The sequence below is a fragment of the Tupaia chinensis genome, unplaced genomic scaffold, assembly GCF_000334495.1.
Source record: "Tupaia chinensis unplaced genomic scaffold, TupChi_1.0 Scaffold000330_1, whole genome shotgun sequence".
Taxonomy (NCBI): Eukaryota; Metazoa; Chordata; class Mammalia; order Scandentia; family Tupaiidae; genus Tupaia; species Tupaia belangeri.
The window spans coordinates 2974341-2993049 of NW_006159824.1; the positions used below are offsets into that span (position 1 = coordinate 2974341).

Here is an 18709-nt window from a genome sequence, read left to right on the forward strand (position 1 = left end):
CGGGCGTGGGTGTAGGCGCGGCTGACCGGCGGGATCTGCAGGTACTCCAGCCGGAGGCTCTGGTACGCCATCTTCCCCACCGCCGCCGGCCCCCCCCCCACTTCCCCTTCCGCCAGTAGGCCTGGGCAGCCGGGCGGACTCAAAGCGCCCGATCCTTCAGCCTACCCGCTGCTGTCCCATCAGCGCCGCGCAATCGGCCAGCCACCAATCGTTACGGCCGTAAGGAAAGCCCATCTGCCAATCACGAGTTGCGTCCCTGCGGCGCCTGAGCCTGGCTTCTCTACCCACCAATGTCAGAGAGAGGAAAGTAAGTACCGGTTCCTTCCTCGAATCCCCGCGGGCCACAGCTAGTTTTCCCGCCTGGCACTTTTCTGTCACCAATCCAGATGCCCCCTCCGCTTGACGGCCAGCCAATCAGGAGCGCGATAGCATCCCGCCTCTGCTTTTGTTTGCTGAGGGGCGCATCTGTCGGAATTTGGGGAGCCTGCGGTGCCGCCTATCCGGAGAGGCTGGCTTAAAGGAGGTGGCGAAAAGCCGGTGTGTGATCGAATTCGTCACCCTTGAGTGCGCTAGGGTAAGTGCCGCGGGACATCGTTTTCTCTGAGGGCAGGGGCGGGACTGGGTTGGGCATCCTCGCTGGGGCGGCCGAGCGGCCTGCTAGGTCAGTCTCGCCGGCCTGGCCGCGGGCGCCGACCTGAAGGTCCCGGCATGCAGCGGGGCCGCAGGGCCAGACCGGAGACGGAAACCGGCTGGAAGCAGCCCCTGCTCGGTGGTTCTTGGGTCCCGTCCGACGTAGTTGCGGGGTCTTGGGCGACTAAACTCGCCAAGATGGCCTGGGCATCTTCTGCATTTAATCTGCAAATATTGACCAGAGCGTCCTGGTGTCCAGCCTACCTTCAGGAACTCTAATTCTACCAAAAAAGATCAGAGTGTAAAACCTGTCCGGTCAGTTCTTGGAGAGAGGGCCCGATGAGAATTAAAAGGGTTGGCTCATCAGGGAAGTTATTTGATGGCCCTTTACGGATCTGGCCAAGGCATGCTTCCTTGAGGGAAAAAAATAGCTTTGTTTTGTTGGAGTAAGGAGTAGCCAGATGATGGCAAGAAAAGTTAAGAAGATCATACCACTGGATAAAGGTGGGTCATATGGAAGCACTGAAGATGTTTGTTAGTTTATGACAGGAAACAAGAGATTTGAGAGAGTGGTTTTGAAAGGATATGAATGGGTAATTCATAGATGGAGAAATCTTCCCCCAGGTATCACTTTTACAACCAGTTATTAAATCAGTGTTGGTTTATTGTTCACCGTGGTTAGGGAGAACACTACCTCAGCAGAACATTGGTAGTGTCTGATAGAGAAGAAGGGCAATATTTTAATTTTGAAAATTGGACATTTGGTTTAAGTTGAGTCCTTCACTGTGGATGCTTTATTAGAATTGAGCAGAGATCACACAGAATAGGTGGAAACAGCAAGGCAAGGGGTTCCATAGAATCTTTTCTTTTTTTTTTTTTTATTGTCAACAAATCATTTTCCATTTATTGTTTTCTGTATATTTTGCCTTTTTTCCCGTCCTTGATTCCCTATCTCACCCTCTGCCATCTCCCACCCTCCTCCCACACTGTGTCTGGTATCTATTGTTGCTTTCTATGCCTCCCCCATTTTATTGTTTCACTAAATATCTTAATCTAAATATTTTCAATAGCAAGCACAGCTGATATGTACATATCCGTGAACACAAGTCTGACTTTAGGCATAAACAAACCTCAGTGAATAGAATGAGCATACTATAAAGTAGCACCTAACTAGGGCTATATAGCTTAACTGCAGTCATCAAATAGGTATTTCTAATGCCTTTTTTTTTCTTCTGAAATTTTTTTTTATTAATTTACATTCATTCCCTGAGCATCATCACAACATTCTAAATGTGGTTTCCCATCTAGAATATACTGCATAGTGGCTTAATAATGCATGTTATCATCCATAATATTCCATTTCTACTTTCATATATATGTTTTTTACCCCATGTCTAGCCCTCTGCCCTATTCCACTCTCTTATTACACTATCTCTGCTGTCTACAGTTGTTTTCAATCCCTTTTCCCCCAACATTTCGTTGATCACACAATATCATAAGTAATCTAACTACTTTCAATAGCAAGATCAGCCGATGGTTTCAAGAAAAGCAGTTTTGAACTGGTAAGGATATTTCTTTGAAACTTAAAGCCTAGAAACAGGTTAGTATTCTGTTCAAATAGTCGGAACATGAATCTATTGATAGCTGAAGACAGGACAAAAGTCCTTAAAACCAGACAACAAAGCTTAGAAGAAAAGCAGCAATATTTTAGTCAAGTCGTAGAATACTGTTTCATCAGTTCAGTCTCATGTACTTAATCTTTCTTCTGTATCTGTTGAGGTTCGATGTTCCAGATTGAAATCTGGGATGTAATACTCAACTCCAGCTTTTGGCCCTACAATTAAGTTGCCCATTTTCTTAGTTTCTGAACTCTTATTTCTGTGTGTCTGCATTTAATTTTACTGACATAGCACTCCCTTAAGAACTTCTTGGAGATCCGGTCTGGTGCTGGTAAATTCTTTCAGGTTTTGTTTATCTGGGAAAGTTCGTGTCTTTTCTTCCCAAATGAACGATAACCTTGCTGGGTACAGAATTCTCGGTTGAAATTGCTTTTCCCTTAATACTTTGAATACATTTTCCCATTCTCTCCTCGCTCTCATTGTTTCCGATGAGAGGTCTGCCGTTAGTCTGATGGGATACCCTTTGTAGGTAACTTGCCTTTTTTCTCTTGCCAGTCTTAGTATCTTGTCTTTGTCTGTGGTTTTGGTCAATCTGGCTATAATGTGTCTTGGAGAAGATCTTCTTGGGTTGATTCTATTTGGGGTCCTCTGTATTTCTTGGGACTGAATCTTTGAGTGCCTCTCCAGGTTTGGAAAATTTTCTTGTAAGATTTCATGGAATAGATTATCAATGCCCTTATGAGTCTCTTCACCTTCTGGGATGCCTATTATCCGGATGTTTGGACGTTTGATGGTATCTAGTACTTCTCGCATATTATTCTCAAATTTTGGGGCCATTTTCTCAGTCTTCGCGGTGGATTTTTCTAGGCCAACCATTTTCTCTTCTACATTAGAGATTCTATTTTCTGTATGATCTAGTCTGCTTTTAATACTTTCAAGGGAGATTTTGACTTCTTGTATTATAGCCTTCATCTCTAACAGTTCCATCTGATTCTTTTGTAAAGTGTGAAATTCCTCTTTTAGATCTAGCATGAATTTCCTCACCTCCTGGAACTCTTCAGCTCCTTTCTCCTTCCTCTTCAGCAGTTCCTTGTCTCCCTTCTCTTCCATCTCTGTTAGCTTTGCCATTATGAATGTTCTGAATTCTTTATCAGACATTTCCATGATTTCCATTGAACTGTGTGTGGATAAAGAGGAGCTATCCTTTTCCCTTGTGGGAGAGGTATTTTCCTGCTTACCCATATTTCTTGTGCTCCTGCAGCAATTTCTAGTCATCTGGTGGATGATCGGTTTCTTCCCAAACTTGGAAGTTCAATCACGCGAGTTTTGGATGCTGGAGGTCCAGTTATCAGTGGGACATCTTCCTTTCTCCCCAAATGGCTAGATCACAGGAGCCATGGAGCTGTCTGTCTCTTGAAGAAGGGCTGTTCACGCGAGTTTTGGATGCTGGAGGCCCAGTTATCAGTGGGACATCTTCCTTTCTCCCCAAATGGCTAGATCACAGGAGCCATGGAGCTGTCTGTCTGGGTTCCATAGAATCTTAAGGTGTAAATTGTAGGTGCTTCACATCGGAGAGTTCATCCAACTTTTGGAAAGTTCTTTGTATCTTTTATTATTATTATTTTTTTAATTTTCCACAGGGTGCCTGTGCTTGCCAGAGAAAGGGAGAGAGGGAGAGAGAGAGAGAGAGAGAAGACAACTTCCAATGGGGCATGATCCTGCCACCATCCCTTCATTTCTCTGTGCTTTCCAGGTCTTGGGTATGCATGTACCCATACTGGGTGTGTTTCTCAAGTCCTGGGAACTGGAATTTGAACCCCAGTTGGCCCTGTGGGATCTGGATCCCTTAACATCTAGGCTATGAGGCCAGCCCTTTTGAGGCTTTTTTTTGGGGGGGGGAGGAGAGGTTTTTGCTATAGGGCACATGCGCTCGCCAGGAAGACAGAGAGACAGAGAGATAGAAAGCGAGAAATCACCCCCCAGGGGAGATGGCCATGCTGCAATCCCTTTTCCATTCTCTTCTCAGGATCTTGGGCATGCACACACATGCACCCAGCATGAGTTTAAGCCACTGGGTCCAGGACTCGAACCACGGTTGACTACATGGGTAAGGCGAAAGACTAAGAAATAACTGAAAGAATTCGTAGAATTTTTTTTTTTTTTTTTTTTTTTTTTTTTTAAAGAGAGATATTTTGCTATGGGGCTTGTGTGCTGGCAGGAGAGATTTACAGAAAGTGAGGAATCACCTTCCAGGGGGACAGTCACACCACAATCCCTTCTCCTCCATTCTTCTTTTGGGAATGCATGTACATGCACCCGATGTGAGTTTCAAGCTACCAGGTCCAGGATTTGAACCATGGTCAACCACATGGGAGTCCAGCCATATAATCATTAGGCCATCTGCTGGTCCCAAGGCATTCTTAATAAACAATCAAGCCATTTGAGCAGTGAAAATATTAATATGGTCTCCTAAAAGAGTAAATGTAAATAGTAAGGCCAGCAGGTGGTGTGGTTAAGGTGCTGGACTCTCACGTGGTCAACCACTAGTCAAGTCCCAGACCTGGCAGCCTGCTCTCTCTTTCTCTCTTTCTCTCTCTCTCTCTCTCTCTCTGGTGTGTGCATGTGCCCTATAGCAAATTAAATAATAATAATAATAATAATAGGGGCTGGCAGGGGGCATGGTGGTTAAGGGCTCTGGACTCTCACATGATTGACCTGGCAGCTTGCTTTCTCACTTTCTCTCTCTGTGTCCCTTTCTGGTCGAATTAAAATAAATAAATAAAGTTAAATAAAATAATTCTTAAAAAAATAAAAATAATTATTTTAAAAGTGTAAATAGGTGGATTTGGGGAGAGAGGAGGATATAGGTAGTTTAAGTTCTCAGTGTCCAACTTGTGTGTGGGACTAGTTTTGGTTTTCAAAAAAATGTTTTACACTTATCAAACTGGCAGTAATTATAATGTTGAATAGTATCGAATTTTGGCCAAAAATGGAGGAGAGGGACTGACATGGCCATCCCCCCAGGTGGGGAGGATGCTTTTATACTTTCACTCTTTCTCTCTGGTGAGCACACATACCCTACAGTAAAGATTTAAAAAAAAATAAATAAAGTAATCTGCTGCTGTCTTTGTTTCAGGATCCCTGTGAATATCAAAATCTGTGGATGCTCTAGTCTCTTATGTAAAATGGCTTTGAGTGGCTCATGGTGCAGTGGTTAAGCCTTGTGCTTTGGGAGCCAGATCCTACATGACTGAATATGGTTCAAGTTCTAGTCCTAGAGGACTTTCACTACAAAACAGAAAAGATAGCCACTTTATTAATGAATAAGCATGTCCAGATTACAGTATATCATAGGTAATCTGTGAACAAGATTACCAAAACAGAAAGAAATTCTATCCTAACCCTATCTGTGTATTCAGGTAGTTATAATTACTCTTTAGCCATTGCATACATAAATTCTCAAGATTAACAGCATCTTGTCTACCCTTCAGATTTGACTGTACCATTTATTACACATTCATTCATAAGGTTCATCCTAAATACACCTGGTAATTGAAATAGCGGTTTCTTGTAGTTAATTGTCTTTATCTAGAGGTATAATAAAATTCCTTTATTTTTATGACGAGCATATTGTTACACCTCAGAAAAGCATACCTAGGTTAAACTACCACTGTGACAGAGAAATAAGGATGCTATTTTCCTAGGTGTGTACATTTGAAAGGAATGATTCCTGGACCCTTGAAAAAATGTGTTGGAATTGTAAAGCTGACAAGAGGCTTGTTCATCTCCTAATTGGGAATTTTTTTTTCCAGCTGGCTAGGTTGAAAGACAAGGAAATTGAGGACATTTGCAAGAAAGTGGCTCAAGTGATAGATCCTAGGACCTAAAATGATTAGGGAAAAAAGTTAAGTGAGAAAGACTGAGAGCAAGGAAGAAAGTGTCAGAGAGCTTTTAAGACTTGAAGATTAAGGTGTAATGTGAGTGTGGGGATGAGAGTTGGAAGAATAGTATAGGAGGTAATGGTCAAAAAGTAGGCGCAGTTGAGGAGAGAGGTTACAAATATCAGGGATCATGTAGCTAAAAGAATGAAGCTATAGGTCACTGAAGGTCAAGAGACTAAGAATTACTTATGTCAGCTGTCGAGACTTCAAAGTTGAGGCGTGTGATGCCAAGATGCTGTGCTCCACAGATTGGGACACATGGGAGGCCTGAATTTGATTCCCTGTCCTAAAAGGCTGGACACAGTAATAAGTGTAATCCCAGTGGTTTGGGAATGCTGAGGTAAAAGGATTATAAGCTTGAGGCTGACCTGGGCAATATAGCAAAACTGTACCTAAAAAAAGAACTTGACATGGAGGCTGGCATTTGTAGTCCCAGCACAGAGGGGAAGACATGAGGATGACAAGAGTGAGACCCTGTGTTAAGAAAGACAAAAAAAAAAAAAAAGTAAAAGATTGAACCATGTGCTTCAATAAATGAGAGATGAGGGAAATGAATAATGAGAGAGGGGATAGGCTGATAGATCCACAGAAAAGGAATGATTTGTATCTTATTGTGGGCAAGTAGGATTAGAAGTGGCATAAGGTATCAAACTGTCAAACGCCTTATTTGTTTCTTTGTTTGCTATCTGTAATGTTATTTGTTATTTTCTTCAAATGACTTTTTTATCCAAATGAATTTTTATCTTTTCACATTTGCAGATTCTTCACAATTAAAAATAACATAGTAAAATAATCCAAGATGTCTGTTGATCCAATGACCTATGAGGCCCAGTTCTTAGGCTTCACACCACAAACTTGCATGCTTAGGATCTACATTGCATTTCAAGACTACTTATTTGAAGTGATGCAAGCTGTTGAACAGGTTATTCTGAAGAGACTGGATGGCATCCCAGACTCTGAGATTAGCCCAGTCCAGATTCGTAAATGCACAGAGAAGTTTCTTTGTTTCATGAAAGGACGTTTTGATAACCTTTTCAGCAAAATGGAGCAACTGTTTTTGCAGTTAATTTTACGTATTCCCCCAAACATCTTGCTTCCTGAAGATAAATGTCAAGAGACACATCCTTATACTGAGAAAGAATTCCAGCTTCTCCAAAAAGAAATTGAACAGTTACAAGAGAAGTATAAGACTGAATTATATACTAAACAGGCACTTCTTACAGAATTAGAAGAGCAAAAAATTGTTCAGGCCAAACTGAAACAGATGTTGACTTTTTTTGATGAACTTGAAAATGTTGGCAGAGGTCATGGGATTAGTGATTTTAGGGAGAGTTTGGTGTCTCTGGTCCAGAACTCCAAAAGACTACAGAACATTAGAGACAATGTGGAAAAAGAAGGCAAAAAACTGAAAATTTCTTAATTTCTAAATAAGTTTCTTTTATTTCTAAATAAAGGGGAGAAATGCCTGCCAAAAAGTAAATGATGAAGAATTCACACCAATGACTGTTCAGTGAACCTTATATTTTGTTAGATATTCTTATTCACTCTTTCTGTAATCCATGTCTTCCTTCTATTTCAGTCTACTCTCCTGAAGTATCTATTTACTACCTTGAACTCATCTTCGAAGCATTTGTTCCTTAGTGGCCTTTATAAGGGGGAAGGGATTCTTGATTTAATATTGGCTCATTTGGGAGCATAACTGAAGAATTGAAGACATGACCAAAGATACTTATAAAATTGTACACTGGTCATGAGTCCTTTGTGACTTTGATCCTCCTTTTTTAGCCAGTCATTACATTGGAACAGCCAACAAAGATGCTTTTGCCCCATAGCATTTTTTTTTAATGTAACTACATAACTGTTGAAATAAGCAAGTAGCAAAAATGATAACCTTGCTCTTTGGTAAAGAAGAAAGAAGTTGCTTTTGTTTCCAAAATAAATTGGTTTCATGACTAAGGCCCTAGTGATGTTAAGTAATTTTACTATTTAGCATCTAATTGGAGAAGACCTTGGGTAAAAAAGGAATAAATACCACTGGGATAGAAAAGGAAGCATGGAGTATATTAAAGAGTGAAATTTATATTTACTGACTGAAAGGTATTTATATCCATTTTTTTAATACTTCAGTTTTAGAATTTGCAATGAACCTAATATTTATCTAACTTATTTATGTATACTCATAAACATCAAATATTTTGTACCTTCAGTGGGAAATCATAGCTTTGTCTTATGTTTAAATTCAGTGGAGTCTAATATTCCTTTCTGTAATTAGTCCATGTAAAATGCTAGATAATCCAAGGAAAGAGGAAATAGTGGTTGCTCTTATGGTATTGCTTACGCTCCATGTCTTCCTAAAGAACAGGATTTGGAGTTTCTCCTTTATGTAGAGAAGGAGTAGTTTAGGGTATTAATATATAGAGAGATTTTTGAAAGCCTATGTTTACCTGGAATATGATTGTTATCAAGAAGTACTTTTTCCAATCCTGTACATTAAATAATACCATTTTTTAAAAAGACTTTGGTTTTCGATTTTCTGTCGTCTATAATATTAGGATATATTTCTTTTCTCAGTATAGCTTTTTACCTAAATGAAAACATTCTATTTTCACATTTGTAGTTTATTTAGAATCTACTATAGTGGGTAGGATGGTGATATCTCTAAAGATTATTCATGTTTCAATTTCTTGAATCTGTGTATGTTGCCTTATTTGGAAAAAGAGTTTTCAAATATAATTAAGAAATTATGGTATTCTGGGTTCCTGCTCTGACGTCAGCAGCTCTCCTTGAGGGTGAGGAGCTCGCGGAACTGCAGCCATGACTGAGGCTGATGTGAATCCGAAGGCCTATCCCCTCACAGATGCTCACCTTACCAAGAAACTATTAGACCTCGTTCAGCAATTGTGTAATTACAAGCAACTTCGGAAAGGAGCCAATGAGGCCACTGAAACCCTCAACAGAGGCATCTCTGAGTTCATTGTGATGGCCGCAGACGCTGAGCCCCTGGAGATCATCCTTCACCTCCCACTGCTGTGTGAAGACAAGAATGTGCCCTATGTGTCTGTGCGTTCCAAACAGGCCCTAGGGTGAGCGTGTGGTGTCTCCAGGCCTGTGATTGCCTGTTCTATCACCATCAAAGAAGGCTCACAGCTAAAGCAGCAGATCCAGTCCATTCAGCAGTCTTGGTCTAAACCTTGCCTCTGCCATGCCCTCCCGACCTACCTGACGCCTCTCCCTCTACCTCTCCCTGAGCTCTTTCTTGTTTACGTATCCTGTGTTTGTAGTATTTTCAACTACTTTCTGTTACAAAATATCACAGTACTAAGTCTGGTTTCCGGGTTTTTGTATTATTTTTGTTTTCCAGCGTGGTTTTTCTCCATTTCCTGTATACCCTCCACCATCATACATTTATCTTCCCTCTTGAAGTGAACTAATGCCCAGAATAGACAGAAGCAGAGTGGTGGCAAAGGCAGCCGGGATGGACATCTGGTTCCAGCTTTTATCTGCTTGCTTCCTACTGTGTGCAGGGTATGGTAGAAACAAATACTATCCACTTTGTATTGATGTGCCTGGCACAAAGAATCATCCTATACATGCTGAAGTTGAAGTGACCCAGGGGTTTCCTTTCCTCTCTAAGGAGTTAGGTATCTATCCGGGAGGAAGTATGTATTCTGTGAGGTTGTTAGACTTATGTCCAGGCATCATTTATTAATGTACCCCACCTTTGTTTCTGGTACTGCGATGTTCTCCCACCCCCAGCCCTGGCCCTGAGGTGGCAGAGCAGCAGCATACCAAAAAGAGGTGCTGCAGGATCTCAGAGGCAGCCTGGGTGAAAGCGACGTGGGGCAACTCACCTAGGTCTTAAAAGGGTCAGGAGTGGCAAGGGCAGAGGATGAACTGACTCTGGAATGAAGGATTCTGGGAAAACATGGAGACCTAGCTGAAAGCTACAGCAAAGATATAGAATCCAAGGAAACAATCAGGAATGGACAGTTGGCACCAGCTCTGAGAGCCCTTACTTGTTTCCTGCCACAGTGTGGATCAGATGTATTCTTTATTACATGAGAAGATTGCCAATGTCATTCTTATGAGCATCATAATAAAGAAATATATTCATATTCCAATTGAAAATATATTCATATTCCAATTCATATTCTGAATTTAGGTGGGCCCTAAATCCAGTGATAGGTTTCTTTATAAGGGAAAGGCAGAAAAGCATTTGAGACAGAAGAGGAGTCATTGTGACCACAGAGGCAAGTTAGAGTATTGCAACTACAAATCAAGTAATGCCAGATTTACATGATCACTAGATGGTATTTATCCCAGGAATGCAAGGTTTGTTTAACACCCGAAAGGAATTAATGTAATACACCACTTCAATACAATGAAAGAAAAAAAAATCCCATGGTCATTTCAATAGTTATATTAAAAAGTATTTAACAAAAGTCAACACTTCTTTGTGACAAAAACGCTCAGTAAACTAGGAATAGAAGGTAATTTCCTTAACCTGAAAAAGGTATCTAAAAAAACCCACAGCTGACTTTATACTCACAGGTTAAAGACTGACTCTCCCTAAGATCAGAAATGAAGGGCCAGCCTTGTAACCTAGGTGGCTAAGAGAGCTGGATCCCAGGACTAGCAGGTGGCGTAATGGTTATGTTGCTGGACTCTCATGTAGTTGACTGGGGATCAAGTCCTGGACCCGATGGCTTAAACCCATGCTGGGTGTGTGTGTGTGTGTGCCCTAGATCCTGAGAAGATAATGGAGGAGAAGGGATTGTGGCGTGGCCATCTCCCTGGGGGTTGATTTCTCGTTTTCTATCTCTGTCTTTCCAGTGAGCACTCACATACTATAAAAAAAAAACCTCTCCAAAAAAAGAGAGCTGGATCCCACATGATTGACAGTAGTTCAGTTCTCAGCCCCAGAGGCTTGAGGAACACAGGCACATGTGTGCCCCAAATCCTGGTGAGATAGAGAAATGGAGAAAGGATTGTGGCATGACCATGACCCCCCACTGGCAGGTTCTCTCTCTCTCTCTCTCTCTTATTTTTTCCTTTTATTTTAGAGAGCGCTTTTTGTTATAGGGTGGGTGTGCTTGCCAGAAAAACCAAGAGAGAGAAAATGAGAAATCACCCTCTAGAGGGGTGGCCATGCAACAATCCCTTCTCCATTCTTTCGGAATTTTGAGTGCACCCACGCACACCTGGCATGAGTTTCAAATCGCTGGGTCTAGGACTTGAATCTGTCGACCATATGGGAATCCAGAGCTTTAACCACTATGCCTGCTGGCTCCATCTCTCTCTCTCTCTGTTTTTGGTGAGTGCATGCACTCTCTAGTCAAAAAAAAAAAAAAAAATCAGGAATGGAAAAGATGTTCATTATTCTCACAATTTGTGCTGAATGTGCTAGACAAGACAGTTAAGAAAAATAATTAAGGCCCAGATTCCACATAGCTGACTATGCTTCAAATCTCAGTCCTGGTGGCTTCAAAAACACACCAAGTGGTGTGTATGTGTGCGTAAAGTAAAATAGGGACTAGCAGATGGTGTAATGGTTATGTCGCTGGAATCCCATATAGTTGACTGGAGTTCAAGTCCTGGACTGGCAACTTAAAACTCATGCCAGGCATGTGTGCATGTGTGCCCAAGATCCTGAGAGGAGAATGGTGGAGTGAGGATTGTGGCATAGCCATCCCTCTGTGGGGGGTGGTTTCTTGCTTTCCCTCTCTCTCTCTCTCTGGTGAGCACATGCAAAAATAGCAAATAATGTAGCAAAAAAATCTCTCTCTCTAAAATAAATAAAAAATAATAAAATGGACAAAGGATGTGAGTAAATATTCCAAAGAAGATATACAAATGGCCATATGTAAATGGATGCTCAACATCATTAGCCATCAAGGAACTGCAAATCAAAACTAATGAGATACCAATTAATACTCACTAGGATAATCATAATTTCTTTTTTTAAAGATAGGTAATTTGACAAGGAAATGGAGAAATTGGAAGTCTCATACAGTGCTAGTGGGAATGAGAAGTGGTAGTTACTCTGATTTTTCCAAATGGTTAAATAGAATTACCAAATCCAGCAGTCCCACGCTTAGAGAAATTAAAATGTATGCCCACATAAAAATGCATACACAAATGTTCCTAGCAGTGTTGTTCATAACAGTCAAAAAGTGAAAGCAACACAAATGCCCAACTGATGAATGGATAAATAAAATGTGGTATATCCATGCAGTGGAATATTACTTAGCAAAGGAAATGAAGCTTTAATACATGGATGAGCCTTGAAAGCATGCTAAGTGAAAGGAGTCATTCATAAAGGACCATATACTGTATGATGCCATTTACATGAAATATACAGAATAGGAAAATCTGTAGAGACAAAAAATTTTATCGTGGTTGCATAGGGATTTGTTTGGGGATGGGTTAGAGGGCATTGGGTTAAGGATGTGGGGTTTCTCTTGGGGCTGATGAAAATGTCCTAATACTGATTGTGATGATGGTCACATGACTCTGAATATACTAAAAGCCATTGAATGTATACTTTAACATGGAATGAGTTGTGTGTTCTGTAAATTATATCTCAATAAACTAGTAAAAACCAAGGGTACACACTCCAGTAATAATGCCTGGGTTCAAAATCTTAATCCATTACGAGTGCTGTGACCTTAGGCAGATCATGTCACCTATGCTTGTTTTCTCATCTGTACAATGGGGAGAATAATACAACCTACTTCATAGGATTGTGAGAATTCAATGAATTTATGCTATATACCACACTAAGCCTGCCATGAGGTAAGTTCCATTATTTGCCAGCTGAACTCCATGAAGGGAAGGGTTGTATCTGTTTCGCTGATCAATGTTTGTTACTTCATCAGCAATGACACATATCAAAAATTAACAATGGGGACTGGATGGTGGTGTAGTGGTAAAATGTGAGACTTTGTAAGACTGATCTAATTGAGAGGGTTCTGGGTTCCCCTCCAGAAACCCCTGAGCACACGACACTCATGCCCATGATCCAGGGCTGGCTGAAGCTGGGACTGGATGGTGATGTCAGAAACCTGTTGGTTCTGCTTCTCTCTCTCTCACTCATGGAGGAACTTAAAAAAAAAATTAATCTAGGCCTTTGAGCCACTCTTTCTCAGCTGAGGCTTGCTCATACCTCTCAGAAGAAAATTTTTACTCTTACTTAATCAACGATCTTTTCCTTTTGTTTAAAAAAAAGAAAAATTAATCCATTGTTCTAATATCAAGTTCCATTGGCCCAAATAGCTAAACTCTGTTTTCTAAACTTAAACTTACTACTGTTCCATAATATTCAGAAACCACTGTCTCCATATATCTTCCCCTGATCCCAGCCCCTGATAACCCAAAATATAATAAGACAGTTGCCTAAAACAGTTAATTCTTCAACACTTGTGGCTGGCTAAAAGTCAATTTAGTGGATGTTTGTTATTTTTACCTTCCTAATAGCCATGGCACTTCTATTTTCCTTTGAGAAACTTTCTTTTCTATTGCATGCTATACAGGATTACCTACTAGAGTGTCTCTTCTGCCTTTTGGCTAAAGGTGGGGTTGTGACCCTGGCTAGGCCAATAAGACTCTTTAGAATTTGATTCTTGAGTAACATGGCACAAGGACCAAAATTGGGCCCATTTGTTTTTATGGACAAACCCTGAAAATACTGAGCCGACAGAAAAAAGCTTATTTTTGGACAAGGTAATCTCTTACTGGAAGCCCAGAAATTGGAGGACAATTGAAAGCTCAATTTAAGGAAATAGTAACTGAAATTAGATAGGTTCTAATATGTGATCATATATCCTGGGAAACTTAAATTACATAAGAGAAACATTGGCCAGATCAGATAAACAGTGATGTTAAAGGTTTCGAAAATACAGGGCAAGGACTGGGTTTGTGAACTAGTAGTTAAAGCAGCTGGATTCCATATGGGCAACCCTGCTGTTCCATTCTCTGACCCAGTGGTTGAGAAACACCCTGTGTGTACATGCTCAAAATCCCGATAGCAGGAAGAAATGGATTGCAGTGTGATCCCCATGTAAAGGTGCCTTTTCACTTTCCCTCTCTCTGTCTCTCTCTGGTGAGTACATGTGCCCACTGGCAAACAATCAAATAGAAAAGAGGGAGTGGAGGGCAGCTGGTGGTGTGGTGGATAAGGTGGCTGGATCTTACATGGCCAACTATGGTTTGCTTCCCAGACCCGGCAGCTGGAAAACACACTAGGGCACATGTGCATGCATGCTGCCCCCAAATCCTGAGAGGTAGGCCAGCCGATGGCATGGTGGTTAAGGTGGCTGGATCTCACATGGCCAACTGGTGGTTTCAGAAACATGCTGGGTGTGTGTGCATGAGTGCCCAAAATCCCAAGAGGAAAATGGAGAAGGAAGGGATTGTTGCATGGTCATCCCTCTAGGGGAGTGCTTTCTCACTTTTCCTCTCCTTTTCTGTCTCTAGTGAGCCCATGTACCCTCTAGCAAATTTTCTTTTCTTTTTGTAATAATTTTAAAAATATTTATTTATTTATCTAATTTTATTCATTCATTTTTTCTTTTAAACTTTTTTTTTTCTTTTTTTTTTTTTTGGAGAGATTTTCACTGTAGGGCGCGTGCGCTCGCCAGACAGACAGAGAGAGACATAGAGATAGAAAGCGAGAAATCACCCCCCAGGGGGGATGGTCACGCCGCAATCCCTTCTCCTCCATTCTCCTCTCGGGATCTTGGGCACGCACGCACACGCGCCCGGCGTGAGTTTTAAGCCACCGGGTCCGGGACACGAACCGCGGTCGACTACGTGGGAGTCCAGCGACATAGCCATTACGCTAACTGCTGGTTCCCTTTTCTTTTAAACTTTGACTAAAGAGAGACACACACGGGGTGGGGTGGAGGGAGGTGGGGAGCAAGCCACCAGGTGTGGGACTTGAACCGTAGTTAGCCATGTGGGAGTGTCCAGCACCTTAACCACCATGCCACCTGCTGGTCCCTCCCTACAGCAAATTAAAAAAAGAAGGAGGAGGAGGAGGAGGAGGAGGAGGAAAGAAAATAAAATACAGGCCAAACATTGGAGCTCAATGGAACCAGAAATTTCAAGGAGACTAGCAGGTATGGGGGAAAACAGTGAGCCAATAGGAGAAAACATGGGGGTATGGGAAGAAGGTGATTGAATTTGGGTTGGCTTAGTGAGCTCAGTATTGAGGACAGCAGCAATGAGGTAAATGTTAAGGAAGGCTAGAGTATAATATTGGGGCAACAGTGGTCAAGTATTTGGGTAATAGCATGATGAATTTTAAAATAAAGGGAGGCTGGATACTCAGGGGAATATTGAAGCCAGGATTATGAGAAGTCAGGACTAGGAAATGACCAGGCTCTGGTATTGGAAAACACTAAGCTTATAAAGATCCCAGCTGCATGAGTCAAGCAGCAAATTCCAGAATTTAGCTGGGGAAGTGTATTAGGAAGCAAATGAAGACTAAATGCTGAGGGACAGTAGGTAATGCCAATGGGATATTGGCAGACCTGTTGTTAAGGGATGGTAGAACTGGATACTGGCATGTTATGGAGAACCGATAGGTAGAAAGGTGCCATTAAAGAGTGCGTATAACTGGTGGAGGGAGATGCTGTGTCTTGGAATACTAGATACGGATTGAAGTTTGTTTTGGAGGGGCAGTAGAGATGCTGTGAAGATCATGGGGTAGTTTGGAGTAGACTAGGAAGTTTGCAGGCCCCACTGAATAGCTGGAAATTAAGGAAGAACTGAATATAAAGGAGACTGAAAAAGAGGTGGTTTATTCTACAGAGGTGCCACAGTTACAGACATTTCCAAGTAAACTATATGCAATGTTAGCTGCATTTTGATATTTAACAGGTGGCAGGCGGGTGAATAATCTGCCAGGATGGTTACTGATATTAGGCCCTCTGGGTCTGAGGTGACAAATTCCTAGGGGTCGGGTGGTTTTCAACACAAACTAGTCAATGACAGATTCACCAGCCCCTTCCTCTTGGGTCTTACAGATTCAGAAGGGCTCTGGGCTAGAATGAAGCCACCCCAGAGTCCCAATAATAGCCCTCCTGCCCGACCCCAGTCAGGGACCCCAAAAATCTCATCCTGCGGAGCGCACAAGCTCTGGGCTGGAATCCCAGAAAATCTGTAGCCGCCGGTCCTTCGCAGTCTAGGACACATCCGGAGTTGGCCTCCTGGGTCGGACAGCTCCTCTGGCTGCGAGTTTCAGCTCCGCTGCGTAGTGGCAACAAAGCCTAAGGCAAGAAAAACGTACACTCCAGGTCAGCCTGAGTCCCTGGTGGCATGGTATGGTACCCGAAGAAACACCACTCACCACGTCCAGCGATCTGGCTCTGCCCGCTGCGCGCCCGCGTCTGCAAGCTTCTCGCGCAGAGTTCTGACTGCGCGGACTCTGGGACACAGCTAGCTCCTCCTGGGGGCGATGCAGCATCACAGAGCTCCGGGCCTATGCCGACCCTCCCCGCGGGGCCTTCTCTGGAAGACCCCCCAGGCCTGGGTCTGACTCATCCCCCAAAGAACAAAAGGGCAGTCTTATTTTTGATCCCCAAACCCAAAATGATGGGCTACCTGCATACCAAGTCTCCAGGTTACAAAACAGTAGGGGTCAGGGAAATTATTCTAGTAACACAGTGCACTCCGGAATGCAAAACGTAGACGGCTGACTACCCCGCCCCCAATCTGCAGGTGCAAATAGCACCTTTATTTCATTACCAGCAGCTACTTTGGACTTCCTACTGATGGGCAGCTAAGCAAAGACAGTGACAACAGGGAAATAAAGCTGAATACAGGGGGCGCGGCGCATCTTGAAAACACAAATGCTGAGCCCTTCTTCTCCCCTCCCCCATTAACTCTGCGCCCACCCCACCCCGCCCTGGTCACTCAAGCAAGCTGTAAATGGATATAGGTAAAGATGCAGGAGGTGATGGAGAAGGCGATGGCAGCGTAGATAAAGATGGAGAGGTGTGGAAAATGGTCGAGATAGCAGCCCTCGTCCTGTGGAGGCGCGTCCTCCTTGGGCTGGGGACGCGCGGCCCCCTTCGGGGGCTGCCCCAAGCGGGCTCCCTGGGCCTTCCTGGGGCGGGGGCGCCGCGGCCCCCTTGGGGGGCTGCCCCAAGCGGGCTCCCTGGGCCTTCCCGCCCGCGCGCCGACCAGCTTTCTTGCCCGCGGCCGACGCAGACTTGGGTGCGCGGGCCGCTGGCCGTAAGTGTCTTGTCAAACAGCTCTTCGGATTCAGTGTCGGGGTCCGGACGAGGCTGCTCCCGGCCCCAGGGTTTGCGCTGAAAGAGTCCGTCAGCCATTGGCACTGAGCGCGGACAGGTCGGTCAACTGGGTCTGCGCGGTCAGCTCTGGGGCAAGTCGCAGCACAGCTGGCGAGCGACGGCTGCAGCTGTATTTCTACCACCCGCGGTGGGTGCGACAGGGCGGGGCCAGCCGTGCAGGGGCCCTCTGCAGGGTCCGCTGGGCCTTTCAGCAGAGACGCCGCTTTCCGTGGCTCCTCCTTCTAACAGCCGCCTGTTGCCAGACGTTGGCTCGCCTAGTTCCAGCCCCCAGGCCCGCGCAGCTCAAGTCGGTACGCCAAGGTTGGTCTCCATGGCAACGAGACGGGCAGCGCACCCAGGAGAGGCTAGCTGGGACCCCTAGGCACAAAAGGGGGCTCAACACGCAAGAGCTTGAAATGGAAACGTCCAGGTTCGTAGTTGCATGAGGAACTTTTCTAGAAATGTTTATTATGGGGTCTTTTAACATATTAAAATTTAATACGTGAAAAAGCTATTTAACACATTATATTTGAAGAAAACTTGAAACTTAACAAAGCAGAATAAGCAGACAGTAACAAAATAAAGCCTCTTGTATCCCAAGGTCCAGAGACAGCACAGTTAGAGTTGGGGCATTTCTCTTCCTCTTTTTTCTCTAAATCTCCATCTGTGTTTGTACATCCTGTTTTCTGTTCTTGCTCCTCTCCCACACACGCAAGGCTCCAGCTTTGGGGGGCACTTTATATATGAAAGGATTAGAAATAGACTTTAATGGCCTGCTCCTAGCCTAGTGCTTAAGGGAAGCTGGATCCCACATGATCACTGAGGTTTGAGTTCCCACCTAGAGGTGTTTTTTTTTTTTTAAAGATTTATTTTTTTATTCTATTTGTTATTTTAAAAAATTTGACCAGAGACAGAGAGAGAGAGAGAGAGAGAGAGAGAGAAAGCAAGCTGCCAGGTTTGGGGCTTGAACCATAGTCGGTCATGTGGGAATCCAGCCTCCAACTACCATGCTACCAGCTGCCCTCTCCCCCCCCACTCCCAACTAGAGGTTTGAAGGCTTGAAAAACATGGCTGCTGAGTGTGCTTGCATGATGGAAAAACGGAGAAGGGCTTAGGTGTGCCTACCTCCTATGGGAGAGTACTTTCTCTCTTTCTCTGGCAAGTGCATACCCCAAGAGCAGGCCTTTTTTTTTTTTTTTTTTTTTTTAAAAGAGTTTTTTTC

At 43.3% G+C, this 18709-nt stretch overlaps 2 protein-coding genes and 1 pseudogene across 3 annotated transcripts; 2 read left to right on the forward strand and 1 right to left on the reverse strand.

Moving 5' to 3' along the window:
• The first annotated feature begins 313 nt into the window (after positions 1 to 313).
• Positions 314 to 9520, forward strand: MIS12 (MIS12 kinetochore complex component). 2 transcript variants are annotated; one of them, XM_006151885.3, is made up of 2 exons: positions 314 to 574; positions 6950 to 9520. In XM_006151885.3, exon 2 carries the CDS (start codon positions 6990 to 6992, stop codon positions 7608 to 7610), a length of 621 nt encoding a protein of 206 aa, XP_006151947.1. In that variant the 5' UTR covers positions 314 to 574; positions 6950 to 6989; the 3' UTR covers positions 7611 to 9520. The 2 variants fall into 2 exon arrangements, with proteins under 2 accessions (XP_006151947.1, XP_006151948.1); XM_006151886.3 differs by lacking the exon at positions 314 to 574 and adding an exon at positions 594 to 1134.
• LOC102476883 (NHP2-like protein 1 pseudogene) lies at positions 8978 to 10855 on the forward strand (annotated as a pseudogene).
• Positions 10856 to 15938: 5083 nt separating this feature from the next.
• SMIM48 (small integral membrane protein 48) lies at positions 15939 to 17784 on the reverse strand. The gene is given in 4 exon segments (XM_014589058.2): positions 15939 to 16461; positions 16542 to 17296; positions 17358 to 17427; positions 17429 to 17784. Coding segments are annotated over 3 exon segments (357 nt in total). The 5' UTR covers positions 17527 to 17784; the 3' UTR covers positions 15939 to 16461; positions 16542 to 17107.
• Between the last annotated feature and the right edge of the window lie 925 nt (positions 17785 to 18709).